The 22,090-nt window shown below is 48.2% G+C and overlaps 1 protein-coding gene across 4 annotated transcripts in view; it reads right to left on the bottom strand.

The window, feature by feature from the left end:
• Positions 1–22,090, bottom strand: part of CHD8 (chromodomain helicase DNA binding protein 8) — a 63,849-nt gene that overhangs the window by 35,530 nt on the left and 6,229 nt on the right. For all 4 annotated transcript variants that reach the window (XM_083471076.1, XM_083471079.1, XM_083471077.1 and 1 more), the window contains 9 exons: positions 10,002–10,900; positions 8,958–9,338; positions 6,561–6,937; positions 6,354–6,468; positions 4,778–4,972; positions 4,366–4,434; positions 2,002–2,057; positions 790–907; positions 583–666 (listed from right to left, as the gene is read on the bottom strand). In XM_083471076.1, the coding sequence (XP_083327202.1) occupies positions 583–666; positions 790–907; positions 2,002–2,057; positions 4,366–4,434; positions 4,778–4,972; positions 6,354–6,468; positions 6,561–6,937; positions 8,958–9,338; positions 10,002–10,763 (2,157 nt within the window). In that variant the 5' untranslated portion in view covers positions 10,764–10,900. The remainder of the gene's footprint in view (positions 1–582; positions 667–789; positions 908–2,001; positions 2,058–4,365; positions 4,435–4,777; positions 4,973–6,353; positions 6,469–6,560; positions 6,938–8,957; positions 9,339–10,001; positions 10,901–22,090) is intronic.

The following is a 22,090-nucleotide window of genomic DNA, read 5'->3' as shown; positions in this document are numbered from 1 at the left end:
CGTCTATCCATTTCAAAAGCAGCAGTATACTTCAGGGAACATACACTACTTTTCTGTGTATTAGACTACATTTTTTTCTTTAAAAAGTAGGTTAAAAATTTGGGCTCCTCTTATACATGGAAAGTGCACAGGGGGGACATCGAAGCACAGGTCAGGCTGGTGAACGATATTTGGTAATTGCCCCCTAAAAAGAGCTCAACAACTCTGGGCAATCACCCCCATTTTCTTAATTTGGAGTCCCCCAAAATAGGGGGCGTGTTATACACGGAAAAATACGGTAAGTAGTCATCACTGTAAAGCCCCTCGAAACAGATACGTCTTTAACATTAATGGGAAGGAGTTAGCACCTGACCGATCTTTCCCAGGACAGGAGTTCTACAATTCTGGTGCTACCACCAAGAAGTCTCTGCCTCTTGTGCTCGCCTGTCAAAGCTCCAGAGGTGGTGGGACATAGGAAAGAGCCTCTGAAGCCAATTGACAGACTTGGGGGGCAGGCTGAAAAAGGAGTTGGCTGTTTTTGGCTGTCACAATCTGCGACAAACCCTCCTGCAGTGCCCAACCTCCTCCAAGACACTAACACACCTCCCCATTGTCCTTGTCAATGCTGTGCGACTCGTCCAGGATGCGGTCAACCTCCACGTAGTCTGGATTGAAGGGCTCCTCGTCCTACGGAGACAAAACACAGGAGGTGTGGGCAAGACCTGGGTGTGCACCCCATGGAAGGAATCTGGGCTTGCTGAGGACCTCAGCTTTCTTTCCTCTTGAAAAAGCTTCTAGTCCCTTAGGTACCTCGTGAAAGAAGTGCCTCATCTGGGCCATTTTGGTCTTAAAGCGCTTGAGCTTCTGGTGGATCCGCTTGTCCTTCTCCAGCTGAGCGATGGTGGCCCATTCGCAGTGCAAGTAGGAGCTTGGAGAAGACGCAGAGGCAGGATGTGGTTTGGGGTAGGAAGCAAGGGAGAAAGAGAATAAGAATACATTGAAAATCTCTAGGGTGACCATAAAAAGGGGTACCTAACAGGAAGGGGAAATACTCCCTGTGCGGCATGCGCAATCTATCAGTTCATAAGCAGGTTGGATGACCATCTGCCATGGATGCTTTAGTTGAGATTCCTGCATCGCAGGGGATTCAACTAGATGACTATTGGGGACCCTTCCAACTTGATGGTTCTATGGCAGCCCCTAAGCCCACCACAGATTCCCTCTGGAAAAAAGTGCTTAGATTTTATCACCAGCCAGGGGTAAGCCACCATTATTCACTCTAACACATCCCTAGTTCCAGTAGTAGATAGTTATATATGCCTGTGTGCAGATTTTAAAATTTGTCAGTGGTAGCTGAACTGTCTGTTTCCATCCCATCCCCAATTGCCTGCCTTACTTACAAGAGGGTGGCATTGGCTGTTGGTCAGTTTCTTCTTAATCTCAGTGTTGCCTCTTTAGAACTGAGCAGAAGTCCGCCAGCCATTTGCTCTGGCTCCTCCTAGTGTTGTCCTCCCTGCCTCTCCCCCTACTACAGAGGTACCTTGGTTCTCAAACAGCTTAGTTGTTGAACAAATCGGCTCCTGAACGCCGCAAACCCGGAAGTGTTCCGGTTTGTGAACGTTTTTTGGAAGCCGAATGCCCGACGTGGCTTCCGCTTGTGTGCAGGATTTGTGAACGTTTTTTGGAAGCCGAATGCCCGACGTGGCTTCCGCTTGTGTGCAGGATGCTCCTGCAGGCAATTGGAAGCTGTGCCTTGGTTTTTGAATGGTTTCGGGAGTCGAACCAACTCCCGGAATGGATTAAGTTTGAGAACCAAGGTAACTGTAGTTGCAATGGGCATCATCCTATACAATAGGCATCGCCTTTATCCTCGCAATCCCAGTGGGAGGGAAGTTAGGCTGAGAGATCGTGATTGGCCCAAGGTCACACAGAGCGGGGATTTGACCCCTGATCTCCCAGGTACTAGTGCATCACTCTAGCTGCTACAGCACGGGCCTTCACAAGAAGCCACGTCCTACTCACTAGTTCTTGTATTTCACGAAGAATTCTTCCGCTTCTGTAAACTGTCCGGTGGGAAGCTGTAAACGGGAGAGGGTGGAAAGTGAAATCAGAGAGCCAAAGAAAAGGAAACAGGGATGTAATAGTTGTGGCAGGGTCGGATTTAGGTTTGATGAGGCCCTAAGCTACTGAAGATAATGGGGCCCTTTATATGTCCAGCTGTCCTTTGTCAACAACAAATTGCCACTGTTTTTTTTGTGTTGAATATATGCTATATGGTAAGTTATGGACCTAATACAGGCTTCCTCAACCTCGGCCCTCCAGATGTTTTTGGCCTACAACTCCCATGATCCCTAGCTAGCAGAACCAGTGGTCAGGGATGATGGGAATTGTGGTCTCAAAACATCTGGAGGGCCGAGGTTGTGGAAGCCTGACCTAATAGGTATCTAAAGCCCTTCACACATGTTGCTATGCAACCAATCCATGCAGAATGTAGGCACCCTATATATAGAAATGAGCAAACCAGTGATATTTTAGGGAGCAGCCTAGCAGGCAGGGCCCATTACTTACCTCACAGGAGCCTACACAACACAAAACACTGTTGCTGTATTAGGTTTTATTTATCTGGTTTGTATCTTATATTTTGGAAACGTACATCCAGTTTTTTTCCTTAATTCTTTTGGGTGCCCCCAAGAGAACAGTGCCCTATGCTATAGCTTGTTTAGCTTATAAATAAATCCGGCGCTGGTTTTGCGGAGGGTGGAAGGAAGGAAATGCGCACAGAACAGAAATGATGCACAAAATGTTGTCTCTGGCTATCAGCCTCTGATGCGCCTGGGCTCACATATGATCACATACAAATATATACAAAATCATCCCTCTCCCTCAAACTTTGTCACCTGATTTCCCATGGAGTGCTCTTCCCCCACCCCAATACCGTTCTTTCGCTTTACCACTCAAAGTGGTTCTACTATAAGCCAAGGATGAGGAACCTCCAACCCAGAGGCTTAATTTGGCCCGTGAGGTCATTTTCTCCTGCCCGGCCTACACCTGAGCCATGGGTCATCAGGTGTGGGGCAGGTAAGGTTGTATCCACAAAGGAATGACCAGGAGCCTCATAACTGCACTTTCAATTGCTTTATAGAACGTGAGCCCAGCGTTCAGCACATCTTTGCACTTCCCAAGTAGAACTGATCCCTGCAGAAAGCAGGGCTTGTGGTCCGCTAAGGGCAAAGTCCTGCTTTCGGTAGGAGTCTTTGCTTTGATTTCAAGCCGCAGCTGCAAAGGAAGCATTAGGAGTGCCCTTTGTGTGTATTCCCAGATTGTCTGCTGAAGTATGAACTTGGGAACTACTTGATGCCAAACTCCAGGGAGGGCTGGATTTGCTTCTCTACCACTGCTACAAGGTAAAGGTAAAGGGACCCCTGAGCATTAGGTCCAGTCATGACCGACTCTGGGATTGCGGTGATCATCTCGCTTTATTGGCCGAGGGAGCCAGCGTTTGTCCACAGACAGTTTCCGGGTCATGTGGCCAGCATGACTAAGCCGCTTCTGGTGAACCAGAGCAGCGCACGGAAACGCCGTTTACCTTCCCGCCGGAGTGGTACCTATTTATCTACTTGCACTTCGTGCTTTCAAACTGCTAGGTTGGCAGGAGCAGGGACCAAGCAACGGGAGCTTACCCCGTCGCGGGGATTCAAACCGCCGACCTTCTGATCGGCAAGTCCTAGGCTCTGTGGTTTAACCCACAGTGCCACCCACGTCCCTGCTATAAACAGTGTTTATATAAAGTGGTGATTATAGCACCACTGCTATAAACAGATAAAAGAGCACTGGGGTACGCAATGGAGTTAACTACAGTGGTGCCTCGCAAGACGAAAACAATCCGTTCTGTGATTCTCTTCGTCTAGCGGTTTTTTTGTCTTGCGAAGCAAGCCCATTGACGGATTAGCGCTATTAGCGGCTTTTAGCGGTTTATCGGATCAGCTGATAAGCGGCTTAGCGGCTTAGAAAAAGGGGGTGGGGGAGGAAAAAACCCCCGCAGGAACTCGCAAGACATTTTCGTCTTACAAAGCAAGCCCATAGGAGATTCGTTTTGCAAAGCACCTCCAAAATGGAAAACTCTTTCGTCTAGCGAGTTTTCTGTCTTGCGAGGCATTCGTCTTGCGGGGCACCACTGTACACAGCTAGTCTTCTACGGGCAACACTAAGACTGCTTTGAAACAATACTGCCAAAAGGCGGCACTATTGCCTTAGCGAGCTGTGGCGTTGTGTAAGCTGGAAGAAGTCGTCTCTATAGGGGAATAATAATAATAAATGGGCAGGAGCTAGCATGCTGCAGGAAGCTCATCTCTTCTCACCCCCCTGTAGCAGATAAAATGTTCTCACCTCCTTCTTCACTACCCGCATGGATAGAACTTTGTCCACTATAGCAGCATCTTCCTCACTGGGGTTTTCCTTTGGAACAGAAAGGATAGAGAGAGGCAATTAAATAAGGAAGAGAAAGGCAGCCTTGAATCCTGAATCCTATTTCCAGTAGCGGTTAACCGGAAACCTCTGGGGAGCCTGCCAAGTAGGAACAACCCTCCATCATTGATTTGCCCCCTTGGCACCTGATAAGATGCACACTGCCTCTGTACAAGGAGGCTCTACTTAAGAAGCACAGCTAATCATCACTGATGGGGCTCCACTACACGAACCGGTATATAAGCTTATTCCACAGCAAGGCTGGGGAAGCCCAACTAAGCCACTCTGAAAAGAAGCTGGTCTGGGAAGGAGAGGACCAGACAAGAGGCCTCACCACAAAAAACTGCATGGAAGGCAGCGTCTCCCCCTCGGGAATCGGCTCCGGAGCAGGTGGTTCGGGGGCTGGCGGCTGCTCGGCCTTGACAGGCCCCGTCACATCCAGCTCCTCGTCGTCCTCGTCATCCGTGATCTTGATGTCCAGGTCCTCGGTGTATTTCTTCCGTTTCACCTGACGGTTCGAGCGCCGCTTCTGCAGGGAAATATGGAGTATATCAATACAGTGGTACCTTGGTTCTCAAATGCCTTGGTACTCAAACAACTTGGAACCCAAACATTGCAAACCTGGAAGTAAGTGTTCCGGGTTGCAAACTTTTTTTGGAAGCCAAACATGCTCCGTTTTGAGTGTTACGCTTCTGATTTGAGTGCCACACTTCCTTTTTGAGTGTTACGCTGAGGTCTGTCTGGTTTTGTTATTTATTTCATGTTTTTGTTTGGGGGGCTCCTTTTTTGTTTTGTTTTTGTGACTGTGTGGAAGCAAGTTCAGCTACAGATTGATTCTGTGACTGCTGTACATTGATTACTGCTTTCATTTTATCGATCAATGGTCTCGTTAAGATAGTAAAATTCATGCTAAATTGCTATTTTAGGGGTTGCTTTTAAAAGTCTGGAACGGATTAATCCATTTTGCATTACTTTCTATGGGAAAGCGCGCTTTGGTTTTGGAACGGATTTCCGGAACGGATTAAGTTTGAGAACCAAGGTGCCACTCTATGGAGGATGGAGCTCTGTGGACAGCCTTGTTTGTGAGAGCTGAAGACAAAACAGTCCCCGCTTTCACAACACAAAAGATTCCAGAGCTGAGAGAACGCAGCTGGGGTTAAGACAAACATTCACTTTGCGATAACTATTTTTTACTGAAACTTAGGAAGAACGCTACAAATTTAATTTCTTTATCTCATTAAATGTATACACTGGTTGATTGTTAAAAACAAAACCCTCAAAGCGGTTTACAAATATGAAAAAACAAAAACATTCTCAATAAGATAAATTAAAAACAATGTTTTAGACTTTTGAAGTTAAAATAATAGATTTAAAACAGATAAAAAAATCACACCAGCTTTCTACATTTAAAAGCAAAGCAAAACACCTCAATTTTCTGTGTAATACATATAGGCGAGGTCTGGGTTATTTGGAGCCAAAAACACGGAATGATAAAGGAACAACTATGCAAACCCTTTTAAATGCTGCAAGTACTGTATAATCCAGGGGTAACCAACGTGATGGCCTCCAACTCCCATGAGCCTCAGCCAGCATAATCAATAGTCTGGGGTGATGGGAGCTGAAGTCCCCAACATCTGGAGGGCACCACATGGGCTACCATTGGTCTATGCCTTCTCACAACTCACTCCAAGAAGCATGGGGGATCCAAAAGTCAAGCCAGGAAGACTTGACCTTTGCAATAACTTTGCAAACAATTAATGACAGGCTCCTGTGCCAGGATGTTGGAAAGATTACGGAGCATGATGGGAATGTTGAGTAACTCGGGATGCTAATCCACAAGAAAACCAGAGCTGTTCCTCATGCACACCAATACATCACTTGCCCCAGACATGCTCCCTACCCGGTCTCACCTGCACGCTGCTCTCCTCCTCCTCACGGGGGGACTGCGCCGGCATGACCTCAGCGTCCGAGTTGTCCGAGGAAGCGTTCCGTTTCCGCTTCTTCCCTACGACTGGCGTGATGGTGCTGCGAAGGAGAGAGAATGAATGAGAAATGGGCTCGCCTGCTCGAGAGGAAGGGAGGTGGGACGGAGGATCCTGCCCCATCGCCTTTCTCACCTGGGCTTCCCTCTTCCTTTGCTCTTCCCCGATCCCCCCTGGCCCCTGCCCTTGCGCGGCCGCTCTTCCTTGGGGACGCGGTCGCCTCCGCCTTTCCGGCGACGCTTGCGCTCTCCCGTCTCCTCAGGGCGCACGCTGGGAAGCTCGTCCTCGTTCAGCACGCGGGGGATGTTCTGCTCGCCCCGGGCCCGAGCCCGGGCGATGGCCTCCGCCACAATCCGGTTGGCCTTCTCCTGCTTCTTCTGGTGCTCCAGCTTGCGGGATTCGTCCGAGCTGCTCCGCACCGTCCCGCTGGAGGAGGGGAGGGCGGCCACCTCGCTACTGCTCAGCACCTTCACAACTGAGAGCCCAGAGGAGCTGCCCTGCGATGAGCTGGCCTGCAGGCGGGGTAGGATGGGGAAGTGTTACAAAAACAGATGCACGTTGCATCCAGGCAACAGCACCCTGGTCCGGACAGAAGGCCAGGCTGACAAAAGCTGCACTAACAAAGGACCAGTATATCCTACAATAAGGATGGGGAACCTGCAAGCTTCCAGATATTCAATAATGACTTTGGCCCTGTAACACTGGAGGAGCATCTCCCATCATTCAGCCCTGACACGGAGGTCCAGCTCCGAGGGCCTTCTGGTGGTTCCCTCACTGCGAGAAGTGAAGTTAAAGGGAATCAGGCAGAGGGCCTTCTCGGTAGCGGCACCCGCCCTTCTGTCAGATGTCAAAGATATAAATCATTACAGTGGTGCCTCGGTTTAAGAACAGTCCTGTTTAAGAACGATTCAGTTTACGAACTCTGCAAAACTGGAAGTAGTGTCCCAGTTTGCGAACTTTACCTTGGTCTAAGAACGGAACCTGAACGGTGGAAGGGCACCGGTGGCGGGAGGCCTCATTAGGGAAAGCACGCCTCAGTTTAAGAATGATTTTGGTTTAAGAACGGACTTCCAGAACAGATAGTTTGTAATCCGAGCTGCCACTGTATACAATGCAACCTTCCGTAGACACCTGAAGGCAGCCCTGTCTCAGGCAACTTTTAAAGTCAGATGTTCTGCTGTGTTTTTGTATATTCTGTTGTAAGCTGCCCATAGTGGCTGGAGTAACCCATGTCAGATGGGTGGTGTAGAAAAATTAATAACTACTACTACTACTACAAGTCCCATCATCCCTCAGCAATTCCTTTGCTGACTGGGACTGATGGGAGTTGAAGTCCAAAAACGTTCCTTAGGTTTTCCACCCATCGGTAGCTAGGTAGATTTCGGCAGCATATGAACAACAGGATTCAATACGACCTTAACAGATTGGAGAAATGGGCCCAAGCTAACAAAATGAATTTCAACAGGGACAAATGTAAGGTTCCACACTTGGGCATGAATAACCAGATGAGCAAATATAGGATGGAGGACACCTGGCTTGCCAGTAGTACAGGTGAAAAGGATCTAAGGGTCGTAATAGACCACAAGCTTAATAGCAGTCAACAGGGTGATGCAGCAGCAAAAAAAGCTAGTGCTATTCTAGGTGGCATCAAAGGAAGTCATAGTGCTGCTTTAGACTGCATTGGTCAGACCAAAACTGGAATATTGTGTCTCCATATCCCCCACAGCAGAGCTCAAGGTGGCTTAACAAAAAACATTATTTTAAAAAAAATACAGCACAATAAAAAAAGTTGAGATTACAGGTAGCCAACGAAAACTTCATCAAGACACACTCCAGCATTTTAAAAATTATTAATTTAAAAACTGAACACACTTATGCCCCAAAGGTTTTTGGAGGCAAATAGCAGGTTTGGTGTGTACCAGTTTCTAAAAACTTTTTTTAAGAAAACCTAGGTGGTTTTATTTTTTTTTAATGCCAGGGGTAAACGCTACCTTCCCTTACCTTCCTGCTTCTGTTGTTTCCATGATTTATCACTCATGATCTCCGTGCGAAAGCAACTACAATCTGGCAGGCAGGGAATCCCATTCCCACACAAAACAAGTCCATGTTCAGTTCCGCATCATGTATGAATGCTAAACTGCAACAGCGTTTCCCCCGCAATTTTGTCGCTGCCTGCAGTTTATTCTGGTTTTGCCGTTCACCAGAATGCAGAAGGAAGGCCTAGCTGCGACAAAGCATGTCTCATTCAGTTAACGCTCTGGATTTGGAGATCTCTGCAAACATTGTCCACACATTTCCAAAACTATCACGAGAGCTAGAAATTTGCTTCTTCTTTTTTTCCAAGCTAAGGCAGAGATTCCCAAGGGAGTTGGATTGTGCCTCTGCTAACATGACCAGAGCTCCCCGACCCCCAGCACTCCCAAGGGAACTGAGGCCCCTGCGGTCCCCATCGTGATTTTCATTGGGTGCTCTATAGCTGTCGTATACCAAGATACCCCCAAAGCAGAAGTGTGGCAGAAGCGCTGCCCTTACCTGCGGCTGCAACACAACTTTGAGGGGGACTGTCACTCTCTGCCCCGAACCGCTCACCACCTGGGCTTGCTGTACGGAGGACACACCCAACGTCCCTTGCTGGCCGGAGGAGGTGGGTGGGGGCTGCTGCAGAAGCTGGATCTTCTGGGTCCCAGGCTGGCCGCCGAGTTGCTGCTGTCCGGGCTGCTGAACTTGGAGCTGGATGGTGACCACCTTGGCTGGCTGCCCTGGTGCGCCCTTGGCCTGGCTCAGGGCCGCCAACTGGTTCCCCTGGAGTACAATCTTGCCCGGCAGGCTGCCCAGAACCACGTGGCGCTGCCCTGGGGCGCCTCCACCCGCCGGGGGCTGCTGGAGGACCAAGGTGATGCGTTTTGACTCACCCTGTAGGGAGGAAAAGGGGATTCAAGAGCCGTAAAAAAAAAATCTCAGCACCTAATACATTAAGAAGCTGCCACTCCCATTAAGGAAGGTTACTCCGATATACCATTACAGTGGCGAGATTCTTATATACACGAAAACGGAAAGAATCAGCCCTACCCACTAGATGGACCAACTGTTCGATTCTCAGTATAAGGAAGATTCCTATGTTCCCCACACCTGATCTAGAGACTCCTGAATTTCTAGTGACCCCCTAGCCTTAGAGCCAGTGATCCAGAATAAGGATATAAAGGAGCTGCCTTGTATTGTTCCATCATTGGCAAATATTGTGCTGTATAAACAGCTCCTCTCTCAGGGGAACCTCTCTCAAGGGTAGCAGTTCCCTCTGTTGTTGGACTACAACCCCCATCATCCGTGAACCCTGGTCCTGCTAGCTAGGGATGATGGGAGTTGTAGGCCAACAACAGCTGAAGGCCAGAGTTTCAGAAACACCAGGTTAAGATGGGAGGTGGGAACTGGCCCAAGGTCACCCAGGGGGCATCATGGCCGAGTAGGGACTCAAACCCTGGTCTCCCAGGTCCAAGTCTAACCGCACCATGCTGCCTGGATCAGTATCCCACCCGAGCCGGCCGCCCCAACACACCCGACCGCTTTCTGCTTGCTCACCTGTGCTGGAGTAGAGGTCAGAGTGACGGCAGGCTTGAGGGGCGTGGCTCCAGTGCTGCCCCCCGGCTGGCTCTTGATGGGCTGGAGCACCAGCTGCTTGACAGGCCGGCCAGGCTGCACCAGGCGGTGGAGTGTGGCTGGGGCCCCCGCTCCAGGGGACACTTTGGTGGCCAGCACCGCGTTGCCCGAGACGATGGAGACCCCCGGCCGCAGTGGGGTGCCTGTCAGCACCTTGGCGAAGGTCACTTTGCCCCCGTTGGCGGCCCCGATGGGCTGGGCTTGGATCTGGGCCACGTGGGCCCCCGTCACCGAGCTGCCTGCCGGCGCTTTCAAGATGACAATCTTCGGGGCAGCAGGTGGGGCCGCCGTGACAGCGGTGCCTTGCTGCCCTCCGGCAGATGAGGACGGCACTGCAACTGTCGTGGTGGTGGCAGAGGAGACGCCCATGAAGGGGTTGCCCTGGCTGAGGACTTCCTGGTCCTGGGGGGCCTGCAGGAGCCCTGGCTGATCCTGCTGCGGCAGTTCAGGCACAGCCTCGGGCTGCGCGTCCGAGAGGGGCAGGGCCTGCGGCTGGGGAGGCTCGGGCTGTGCAGGGGCAGGCTGTTCTTTGGCGCCCCCTGCCAGGGAGTCCAAGGCACCGCCTGGCAGCCCCAGGGCCTCCTCAATGGGGTCTGGGGCCCCCTGGCTGAAGCTCTCATCCGTCAATGAGTCCAGGCCGAAGAGGTTGGGGTCATCAAAGAGGTCCATTATGGGGTCAGCCATGGCAGAAGAGAGAGGTTCGGCTGCTGGCTGAGGGAGGGGGCTGTCTGGAGGGGCCCCTCCCCAACTGCAGTGGTCCAAGGGTCACAATCAGGTGGGGTTGAGCCTCATGAAGCAAGAAGAAGGCAGTCTAGAGCTGGCTGGAAGGGAGGAAAGTGTAGGGCTTTAAGTAAGAAGCAACACAGCAGATTTCAATATCCTAGAGTGTCCAAAGGCCACTAACAAAATACAGCTTTTTACACCTGTTCCAGTCCCAGAACCTCTCTGCTTTGTTCTCTCCCCCCCCCCCCACAAATTAAAACACACAACAGCTCTATCAGATTACATTCCAGTAGCACCCATCAGTAGAAGCACACACCTCTCTATGCCCCCCATCTCCTCTTCCAAGTTCGAAAATTCATAGGAACTGGAAGTATCTGGTTGGTTCATTTAGAAAGGAGCAAAAAACAGGAAAATTTAACTCTTAATACCACCAGGCATGCATAGAGAGGGGATAAGCCAAGCGTTTGCATGGGCCACATCTGAGCATTGCCCTCCTTAGGAATATCCTGTGCAACAAACAATGACCTTCTAGAATCCCAGGGCTCAAATGGCCCCCAGCTTTACATGCAGAAGGTCCCATGTTCAATTTCTGCTTTCTCCCAGTAGGAAGGCCCCTGTTTGAAGCCCCAGAAAGCCACTGCCAGTCCATGGCCACAATACTGGGCTAGAAGTGGGAACAGAAGAGCCTGTTGGATCAGGCCAACAGCCTGTCTAGCCCAGCATCCTGTTCTCACAGTGACCAAGCAGATACGCCAACGGGAAGCCTGCAAGCAGGACCTGAGTTCAAGAGCACAACATCACTCTCCCCTCCTGTGGTTTCCAGCAACTGGTCTTCAGAACATTGCTGCCTCTAACCAGGGAGGCAGAACATAGCTAGCAGTTGGCATAAGGTAGCTTCCTATGTTCCAATTTACTTGGAACTCCTTTTTAGTAAGATATGCAGATAATTAAACAAACACAGGAGAGTGGCCATTTCCAATTCAAATAACAGACCCCCAGAAGGCGGCTACAAACTTTCAATCATCCGATGCGCAACTCAATGGCTTCTCCTGTCTATTAACAGGCACCATCTTCAAGGCATTCCATTACCACCCACTCATTTTTGCTAGAGCATATCTGAACTCTTTATCTGGTAAAGATCTAGGCATCAAGCGGCAGCATTGAGAGCACGTGTAAATGAGCCAACAGCTTAAATTAAACATATTGGGTCCAATGCTAGTCCTATTGAAGTTAATAGATAGGACTAAGTTAAATTCATTCATTTCACTGGGTCTCCTCTAAATTGGACTTAGTTGGGAGACAAGCCTGAACGTTTAAAATGGCGGAGAACCTGCATAAGGATCTAAGCCATGGACAGGGGACCTGGGGCCCCAGGCATTGCTGGACTCAAACTCCCATCTGTCCCAGCCAACATGGTCAACGGTGAGGAGTGGTGGGAGCTCCATCTACAAGACCACAGGTTTCCCATCTAACTAGAGAAACTAACAACCCATTGCTGAGAACAGTGCAGAAAGAATTACAGAGAAACATAGGAAGTGCTTACACAAATAGGACTCAAGAGCTTTGGTTCATCTGGTACACTTCTGGCAGTGACTCCCTAGGGCAGGGTTGAGGAACCTGTGGCCCACCAGGCGATGCTGGGCTATAACTCCTTGGACACTGGTCAATAGAAGTTGGGAGTCCCAAGAACATCTGGAGGACCACAGGCTCCCCACCCCTGGTTTAGCCCACAGAAGTAGCAGCTGAGTCCATATCATTGGTCTGGAGATACAGTGGTACCTCGCAAGACGAATGCCTCGCAAGACGAAAGAGTTTTCCGTTTTTTGAGTCGTTCCGCAAGACGAATTTCCCTATGGGCTTGCTTCGCAAGACGAAATGTCTTGCGAGTTCTTGCGAGTTTGTTTCCTTTTTCTTAAAGCCGCTAATAGCCGTGCTTCGCAAGACGAAAAAACCGCAAGATGAAGAGACTCGCAGAACGGATTAATTTCGTCTTGCGAGGCACCACTGTACCAGATTGACCCATGGATCTTCTTGCATTCAAATGATGTGCTCCACCATAGAGCTACGACCTCCAGTTTCCTAGAGTTTCCTAGAGTGGTCAGTTATTCAGTTTATGAGTGGCTTCTCATTTGGGATCACTGAACCCAGAAAGGCTTGGAAATCTACAGCAAGCGTCGTCATTTAGCAGTTACCTGAAGGCGTTCAGGGCTACACGTCAACACAATGCCCTCCAAATAGAGCCATGTTCATCATGGGATTCCTGCCTAATTTGCACTGAGAATATGTGCCACACAATTTTTCAAAAATAGTAATGAATCACCCAACGCAGAACAGAAATAAAGAATTTGTTTCAAGCATCCAAGCGCAAAGAAGGGCAGAGAAGAGTTTTGGAATAATGTCTTCCAGGATAGAGTGCCCTTAGGGGAAAAGGTGTAGCTCATTGGTGCAGCAGGTCCAATCTGCAGCCTCCTCAATTAGGGCTGGGAAAACACTCCTCTTTGAAACACTGCAGAGCTGCCAGTCAGTGGAAACAGCACTGAGCTAGAGGAACCAATTTTTTGACTCAATATGAAGCAGGAACCAAAGGACTCGGTGTCTCCCAACAGTCCATTATATCTTTTCATAGGCAGAGAATTCTTTTACACAGGAAGGCATTGAAAAAATGCAAGCCTTGCCCCCCATGTGCCCTCTCTGCCACATCCATCTGCAAAATTAGCACTGCTACAGGTGCCACTCGTTCTGCAGTTGTAAGAAATTGATCTTTTTGTGTGGCAGCACCTGAACTTTGGAACTCCCCACCTGTGGACATCAGGCAAGGTGCCTTTGCTGAACTCTTTTTGGCACCCGCTGAAAAACATTTTCATTTATGCAAACCTATCCGGATGTGTGAATGTCAATGGGTTCTGATCTTTTTCTAGTTTACTAACAATGTTAATTGGTTTTAAACTTTCAGTGGTGGTTTTAATATTTCTTGCAGAAAGCTTTAGAGGTTTTACTGCAATCAAGTGGTATATAAATGATGTTAAATAAATGTACAGTGGTACCTCTTGTTGTGAACGCCTCTGGTTGCGCATGCTCCAGGTTAGGAGGTCTGCTAACTTGGAAGTAGCTGATCCTGGTTGCGAACTTTGCCCCAGGATGCGAGCGGAAATCGCATGCCAGAAGCACGCACACGCAGCAGGAGACACCATTAGCGAAAGCGTGCCTCATGTTATGAGCGATTTCCAGTTATAAATGGACCTCCAGACCAGATTCCATTCGTAACCAGAGGAACCACTATATGTTCTAAAGTGCAAAGCCCAGCAATTCCCATACCCCCAAAACCATGCTTATGTTATTTCTGACATATGAATGGGTCCTAGGAGAAAAGATTGTGTGAGGAAGGACAATTAAAAGGTTCTTCTCTTAAAATCATTATTAATAGTTAGCAACAATGCACTCTCTACCCCGAACAGTTAGTGGAAGAGAAATTTGCCTCTCCAGGGATGTCTATACCTCTTGGCAATGCAACTACATCCGCTCCAGGGAAAGGAGAACAGGACTTTGAGTCAGCTTTGCACCATCCTCCTTGTGGAGAGAATGCGTTCCTGTTCTTAGAACAAGTGTGGATGAGCCTGATGACAGCTGCAGAAACGTAACTACTTCCAGGGAAATATTATCTACAGATTTTCCCTTGCAAGGATTGCCAAAAAGCACCATCTATTCTAAAAATCCCTAAGCCAGATGCAAAAAAATGCAACATTAAGGTATATTCCAAACTGTCCTGTGATACTTGGATGAAGGGCGGTATAGAAATTAAATAAACAAACACAATAAAACTTTTTTTAAAAAATAACCCAAATAAGAGAGGACAGGATTATTGAAATAAAAATTTAGCAACAACAGGGCCCCATATTATGGGCCTGGCAAAATGAGATGCCTCTTTAAAAATTGCATCTGAAGCAACTGGTGGATGGTCCGCGAGTGGCACAATTTCTGGTGGAGGAGGATGATGCAAAAATAAAGCGAAGAAGTTGTGGTTGCTTCTGTGCATAGCAGGCTATTCCAGGGTTAAACTCAAAGCCAAAATGTGTTTCTGTGTATCTGATCTTTAACCAGTAGGGTTGGGTTTTGTTTTATTTTTAATTAGCCAGAATGCATTGGACAGGTTAGATTCTCTGCAATTTTGGAATCCTTTCACCTTACTCCTTAATTCCAAGGACACAAGAGTTGCTTGTCCTGGAAAAGCCAGACAGAGACCACATCGCCTATGGGTGCCCTTCAACACAGGTGGGTGCCATAGTGCCCTCCAGAGGTGGGAAAACCTCCATGAACCCTGAGAATCAGCCACGCCTGCTGAGGCTGAAGGGAGCCTGGAGCCTGACCACCTTTGGAGAGAGACAGTTGGAGATCCTGCTCTAAAAGATAGGAATGTCCATTGACCAGTCGGCTAAGGTGTATCATCTGCCTTTCAACTGACCAATGAGCTGATTTAATTTAATTTGCATATTATAAAAAAACCAAAGAAGAGGTCTTGTAAGGGGGTGGGGAGAAATGCAAGAAGGAGATCTGAGGATGCACAACACCTAAAAGTTAGCAAGTCATTGTCAGGAGGAAGTACTCTTTTCTGTGTTCCCTTGCTCATGCCCTAGGTCAGGTGCAGCAAAACTCTGGCCCTCTAGATGCTGACAGACTCAAACTCCCATCAGAGTCAGGGTGAAGGGAGTTCTAGTCCAGCAGCAATCACCCCTGACCCTTCCAGTCGAGACACCCAGACCAAAAACAGCCTCAAGAGAAAAAACAGAACGGAACAAGTGGGCCTTTTAACTTGAAACTATGAATTTCCACTCCCCCTGCTTTCCTTGGCTGTTTTACTGATTTAAACAGCCCCCACTAAAACAACATCCATCCCCTTTCCCCCATGCACACCCTTTTTCTTGGGGTGAGCATCCTTGTACCCCACTTCCTATCCTCCTCACACCCCTCTAGTTATTTCAAGGGCTTTCTCCCATCACTTCGCATCTGCCAACAAACCCAATTTTGGACCCCTGCACACCTCTGAGCTGAATCCCCTGGCCTCCCAACACTTCCTTCTCTCCCCCTGCCTAGCTAGCCTCACACCAGGGCCCCTGCTTCTCCCTCCAGCCCACCTGGCGGTTGTTTCTCCTCCATCCATTTGCACCCAACTGCCCCAACATCCTCCCTCCACCCAGCCTGGGCTTATCCTTCCTCCCCCAAAGCCTTGCTCTCCGCCTGTCTGCACACCTCTGCCTTCCCAGCCCCCTAATGCACCCCATTCTCTGCACGCTGCAACCCGGCATGCCTCCCCCCACCCTCTTCCATCCCCACGGAGCTCCCTACATAGCCTCCCTGCCTAAACCCAAATCCACCCCCAGCCGTGAACCCCAGCACCTCTTGAACCCACCATTTTTCTGCAGCCCCGGCGTTCCTTCCGCCCGGCAGCCAAGCCACCCCTCCCCTTACAAGCTCCACATCGTGCCCCCCCTCTTTACCTCCTCCTCATCCGAGTGCCAGCTCCCTCCTTCCTTTGCCTCCTTCCACCTTAACCCCCAAACCTGCAAGCCCCAGTCCTCCCCAACCCCCAACCCCGCCTCCCTGCTGTCTCCAGTTTCGGCGCCGTCCCCAAGCCACCCCACCCCGCTTACCTCCTGCTACCCACAATCCGCCTCCCCTCCCCCCTCCTCGCTGGAAGCTGCCTTCCCCCCTCCACCCCCAAGGTCTCCCCATCCGATCCTGGATCCTACCCAGCCCCAGAGCAGCGGCAACAGCTCCTCCTCCAAACCTCCTTCCTTCCGTGTGCAGGGAGGGAGGGGGAGCCAGGCCCAGCCGCTCTCTCTTCCCACTCCCCCCTTCAGCTAGCCAGACACAGAGTGCCAGCCAGCCTCTTTCCTCTGCTTCACTGCAGAGAGAAAGAGGGGCTGCCCCCCTCCCCTGTCACTGCTCATTTGCATCCCTGCATCTCATGTGTGTCTGTGGAGGGGCAGAAATACATCCCATCCGCACAGCGGAGCATTTCGATATAATGGCACAAAAAACGACACCTCCCCCCCTCCCCCCAATTTCTATGTGCATGCATATACACTCAAATACCTATCATAGGCCTATGCATACATACATAGGTGCATTTATCCTGGCTGCTTCCTCTCCCACCCCAAACCGCTGGGGTATCCATTTTCGAAGGTGGGGAGCCCCACCACACCAGTACTTACGTCCACTGTGATTATTCAGCAGCACACTTTAAAATAATAATAATAATAATAATAATAATAATAATAATAATAATAATTCTCCATCCACTTGGGTGCATTGCATGCATTATGTGTACTGTTTCAAGGGCTCAAAAAGTAATTAAAATAATTTTAACTGGTCATTTGTATGAGCGGCTGATTGATCTCTCAAATTTTGCTTATCAGTAAAGGCAACCATTCTGAAGCAAGAAACTTACTTTTTTTTAAAAAAAAAACCCAAGTCTACAACCGAAAGTCTACAACTGATGATGCATATAAGCTAGAGACATCACCTAAGAAGCATTCCTTCCTCCCTGTCGGAAAAGAGACAATAACTCTACCCGCAGTTTCATTAAGCGCTTTTATTAAAAACACTCCCCTCTGTAACTTTTCTCCATTTAATTGGGGACTCTCTTGGCCAATTCAACTGAAAGATGAAAAACTACCACTCGTATCAGTCGTACGAATTAAAAACTACTCCTTCAACACTCCCAAACAACAGCGTTCATACACATGTATGGATGCCAAACACTTTGCCCCACAACAGAGGGGGAAGGGTAGGATCCTACTGGGGCATTTGCCACAAGAGGAGCCCTCCCCTTCCTGTTTTGCCTTTGGATATACTGTTTGGTCAAGTACATGCATTTCCCCCCTCCTAAATATATTGTAACATTAACACCAGAATTTTAAAAAACATTTTTTTTTTTTAGGCGGCTAGGATTTGGCTCACAAGACGGGAGATGTGATGATATAGGGCTGGGGAGATGAGGATATTTATTGCTCCCCCACTACATAAATTCACATGACTTGCTCAATTTAGATCACCCTCCTTGCCAAAGAAACACACACAATGCAAACGTCTGGATGCCTCAAAACACTGAGCGGGTCCAGAATCTATGTCACAGAGTTCTGCAAGTCAAGCCCCTCCCCTAGATAGACAGATATAAAAAAATAGGTCCCAAATAGGTAGTCTCCCTTATATCTACAGTTCACATGAACGAGCAAGTTCTGTTCACGGATAAGTTAACCAAACAGCACATCTCCAGCAAGCAAGCAAGGAAGCTTCCTGCACAATGGGAGCTTCGCAACGCACACCACGCAAAGCCTTTCCAAACCATGAGGATATATCCCATCTGCAAACACCCACCAAGTAGTCCCTCTTCAGAGAGAGAGAGAACCTTCAAACTATGTTCTCAATGAACTGAAGCAACAATCTAGGCATCCCAAATGCAGTGGCAGCTTGGAACAATTTCTGATCACTCCACCCCAAATTTAGTTTCACGTCCCCTGGTTTCCAAGCACAGTTCAACCGCCAAAGCCCTAAAACAGGAATGGGGAACCTGTGGCCCTGCAGATGCTGCTAGACTAGACTACAACTCCCATCATCCTTGAGCGTTGGCGATGCTGACTTGGGCTAATAGGAATTAAAGAGTCTAGACCATGACGTTAAAGCAATCTCATACCACTTCAACAGCCAGGGCTTCTTCCCAAAGAAACCTGGGAACTGCAGTTAGTTAAGGGTGCTGGGAATTGAAGCTCAGTGTATGGCAAACTACAGTTTCTTCTTTTGAGGTGTTTTAAGTGTTTTAAATGTACAACATAGATGTCACTCTTACTGGACTCTTTAATTCTTGCCAGCCCCAATCAGCATACTCAATGGTCAGGTATGATGAGACTAAACTAAGGACTACATCTCTTAATGTCACATGCTGGCATCACAAGAAGTCTTTGGCCTGATCCAGCACACCTTGCCTTCTTATGTTCTTATGGTTTTTATTACTGGGTGGTTCTTGCTGCTTGGTAAGCTGCTCTAAGGAGAACATTTTTTAATGGTGAAAAGCAGCATGTAAACGGCGAGCGACACACACAAGTTTTAGTTACGCCTTAACAACCAGGAAACATCCCGGGTAACTCAAGGTTGAATTTGGCAGTTACGAGACAGCTGGAAGTAACGTTCAAGCTTTGCTTTAGCCACCCTGTGGTCGATACCATGAGGCTTATGACCCAGGAAAATGCCGGATTTCTATTGCAAGTTCAGAACAGCAATAATAAGGAGTCAGGGAGTCCCATGATTCAAGTCTCACCTCAGCAACAAACGCATCCCAACAGCTTTCAGCTGTTCTTAGTCTAAAAAGAAGAAGAGTTTGGATTTAATATCCCACCTTTCACTCCCTTTAAGGAGTCTCAAAGCGGCTAACATTCTCCTTTCCCTTCCTCCCCACAACAAACACTCTGTGAGGTGAGTGGGGCTGAGAGACTTCAAAGAAGTGTGACTGGCCCAAGGTCACCCAGCAGCTGCATGCGGAGGAGCGGAGACGCGAACCCGGTTCCCCAGATTACGAGACTACCGCTCTTAACCACTACACCACACTGGCTCTCTAGCAACTTTTGCAAGGTGCAAACACAACTGGCCTACCTTGCAGGGATATTGTCAGGATTACAGATATAGTAGCGACAAAATGCTCTGAACGATCTAACAGTGTTCTATATTGGGGTGGCTAATCTGTGGCCCACCAGATATCCTTGGGCCCCAACCTACCCAACTTTGGAAAGGTGGTGCAAGGGCTCAGGCAACATCCCAGATCCTTCCTGCTTTGAAGGAGGTGCAAGGTCTTCCGCAGGGTCCTAGAGCCCTTAATCCTTCTTCACAAAGTCCTGCAAGAGCTTACCTGGCTGTGGAAAGGAGGACTCTAGGACCCTGTCACAGCCCTCACGCCTCCTTCCCGGCTGGCTTACTCTGCCTTTGAAGACCCTGGGATGCTACCAGCCCCCTAGTACCACCTTCCCCAAGCCTTACCAGATCCAATACATGCATGCATGGGTGTTAATAAATAGACATTTACTTATTTCCTCCCCCTGCTCAAAGCTGCAATCTAGTAAGTTAAATAAGCCTAAGATGTGAGTTACCTGTAGTATTTTTGATGCCTGTTCACACCGGGGTTTTTTTTTGTTAGGTAAGCTCACCCAGACGTGTAAATTTTATCATGTACATTTGTTTTCAAAATCTGTTGATTTTTATCTATATTCGTAATTTTATTCTGCCTATTTTAAGCAAGCATTTTATAACGCGAGCAGGATTTGAAATATGAGCATCGGCATCAATTATTAAGATAAACAGGTTAAAATGGAAGTATTAGATGTTATACATGAAATCTGCAGCATTTAAGGGCAAATATGGAAAGCATGGTGGGGACGGGAAGTCAATGGATAAAGAAATTTATGGTCTACGTCAAAATCTGTAAAGTTTTATTTATTTACTTTTTGGTGGGAAAATAAATTGAAAATATAAATAAACAAACAAGCATTTTATAACGTTTTGTGTAAACCGCTTATGAGGGGTTTTTTTAATTAAGTGGTACACAAATCTTACTAAATAAATATGTTTGGAGCCACCCCCCTGCTTGTTGGCTTGCATACCACCCCCCAAAATAAAAAAAGAAAGATGGGTAGATCACTGCCAGTTGCTGTATGCTGGGAGTACATTGTGGCCTCTAAGGAGTTGGATGTGGCTGCACTAGAGGAACACAGCTAGAAAGATACCTGTGGGATAAATTCACTTTTAGTCACAGAGTCGCATAAGTCAAAGGATCTGGGAAAGGCATGTGTCCGTGTTTTCTCCCTCAGTACCTGGACACGTTCTGGTTAAATCTGTGATGAAAATGTAACTTGTGAACAATGATAATATGCATTACCAGCGCCACCAGGTAAGACTGTCTAAAGTTAAAGCACTTTAAAATTCACCTCTGATTGGGGAGAAAGTTGCTTATCCGGCATGAGACTGCATATAGAGTTGTTAATTAGTTTTTTCCCACTTAAATCAATGAACTTAAAAGGTGCCTAGTGTCAACTGGATTAGGCCCGTTCCCCTTAAGGAGAGACAGAGAGCTGTCTGCCTTGTGGCAGACTAAAACACAACTTGTCTTCTGGAATCTGGCCTACTAGCCACAATAGCCATTAAAACGTCAATGTTTCAAAAGCTCTGATCACCAGATGCTGAGGATTAGCAGGAGGGGATGGATATTCCCATCATGCCCTGCTCCTGAACCTCCCGGAGGCATCTCACTGGCCACTGCCAGCAGACACTGAGCAGCCTTGATGGTCCAGCGGTTTGAACTCACTTGGTGATTAGCCAAATCCAGTTCAAAGCTCAGCTTCCTTTGACACTTGGCTATCACCAGGTCACGGGACACGAATCCTTCAGAACGTGGCCTGAAACCACTGCAACTTCATTGAAGCAGGATAGAAGATGCAGATTAATTCTAGATTCCGACGGGTCCAGTGCTTGCATGCGGACCAGGCACATGCAGGACGTCAACCGTTTCCTAATCCATTTTCGTCAACTTTCCGAGTCAACTCTGTGCGGTGGGATAAAGAGAGCAGGCAACGGAAGCGAGGGGAGTGGGTGTGTTTCATTCCATCTTAATCTCAAAGAGAGAGGATGGGAGGGGGGAGGAATTGGATGACCTTGAAAACAATCCTTGGGTTACAAGGCATGCCTGCTGAGCGGAGGATGCAAACTAGGATTCTAATCCCGTGTGAAATTCTGCAAAACCAGGCGTGGTAGTTATGCCAGGCTACAATCCCACACAGGAAGTGTATCACTTCTCTAAGAGGAAGGGAAAGGGCTCTGAAGTCGGATTGCAGCTCAGAATGCAACACACAGATGCCCCTCATTCACTTTCCTCTCCGTTTTAAAAACTTCAGCTTATTCCTTTCATTCCTACCACCAGCAAACATTGAGGCAAGTCGCCTCCACCCACCTCAATTTGCTCTATATTGCTACATCAGCATCTTTGCCCCTGAATCTAAAGAGGAAGACTGGGACTGGCCTCATTTCTTTCCCCTGCTTTGGAGAAGAAAAGGGGACAAACAATGAAAGACATCAACAGCTCTACTCACACACGTATGCAAGAACAAAACCCTACTTTAAAAATTACTCTAGCATTTTGAAGGCAATTGTGTTCCCCATTCTCTCTCCACCAACATTTTAAATCGCTGCTTCCCATTTTAGGCTATTTAACAAAGATTGATGCCGCTAATATTAGTATTAAGGGGCTGCCG

Source organism: Podarcis liolepis, assembly GCF_965112155.1.
Source record: "Podarcis liolepis genome assembly, chromosome: 13".
In the NCBI taxonomy this organism is placed as follows: domain Eukaryota; kingdom Metazoa; phylum Chordata; class Lepidosauria; order Squamata; family Lacertidae; genus Podarcis; species Podarcis liolepis.
The sequence above is the reverse complement of the archived record's forward strand: the minus strand, read 5'-3'. Positions and strand labels throughout refer to the sequence as shown.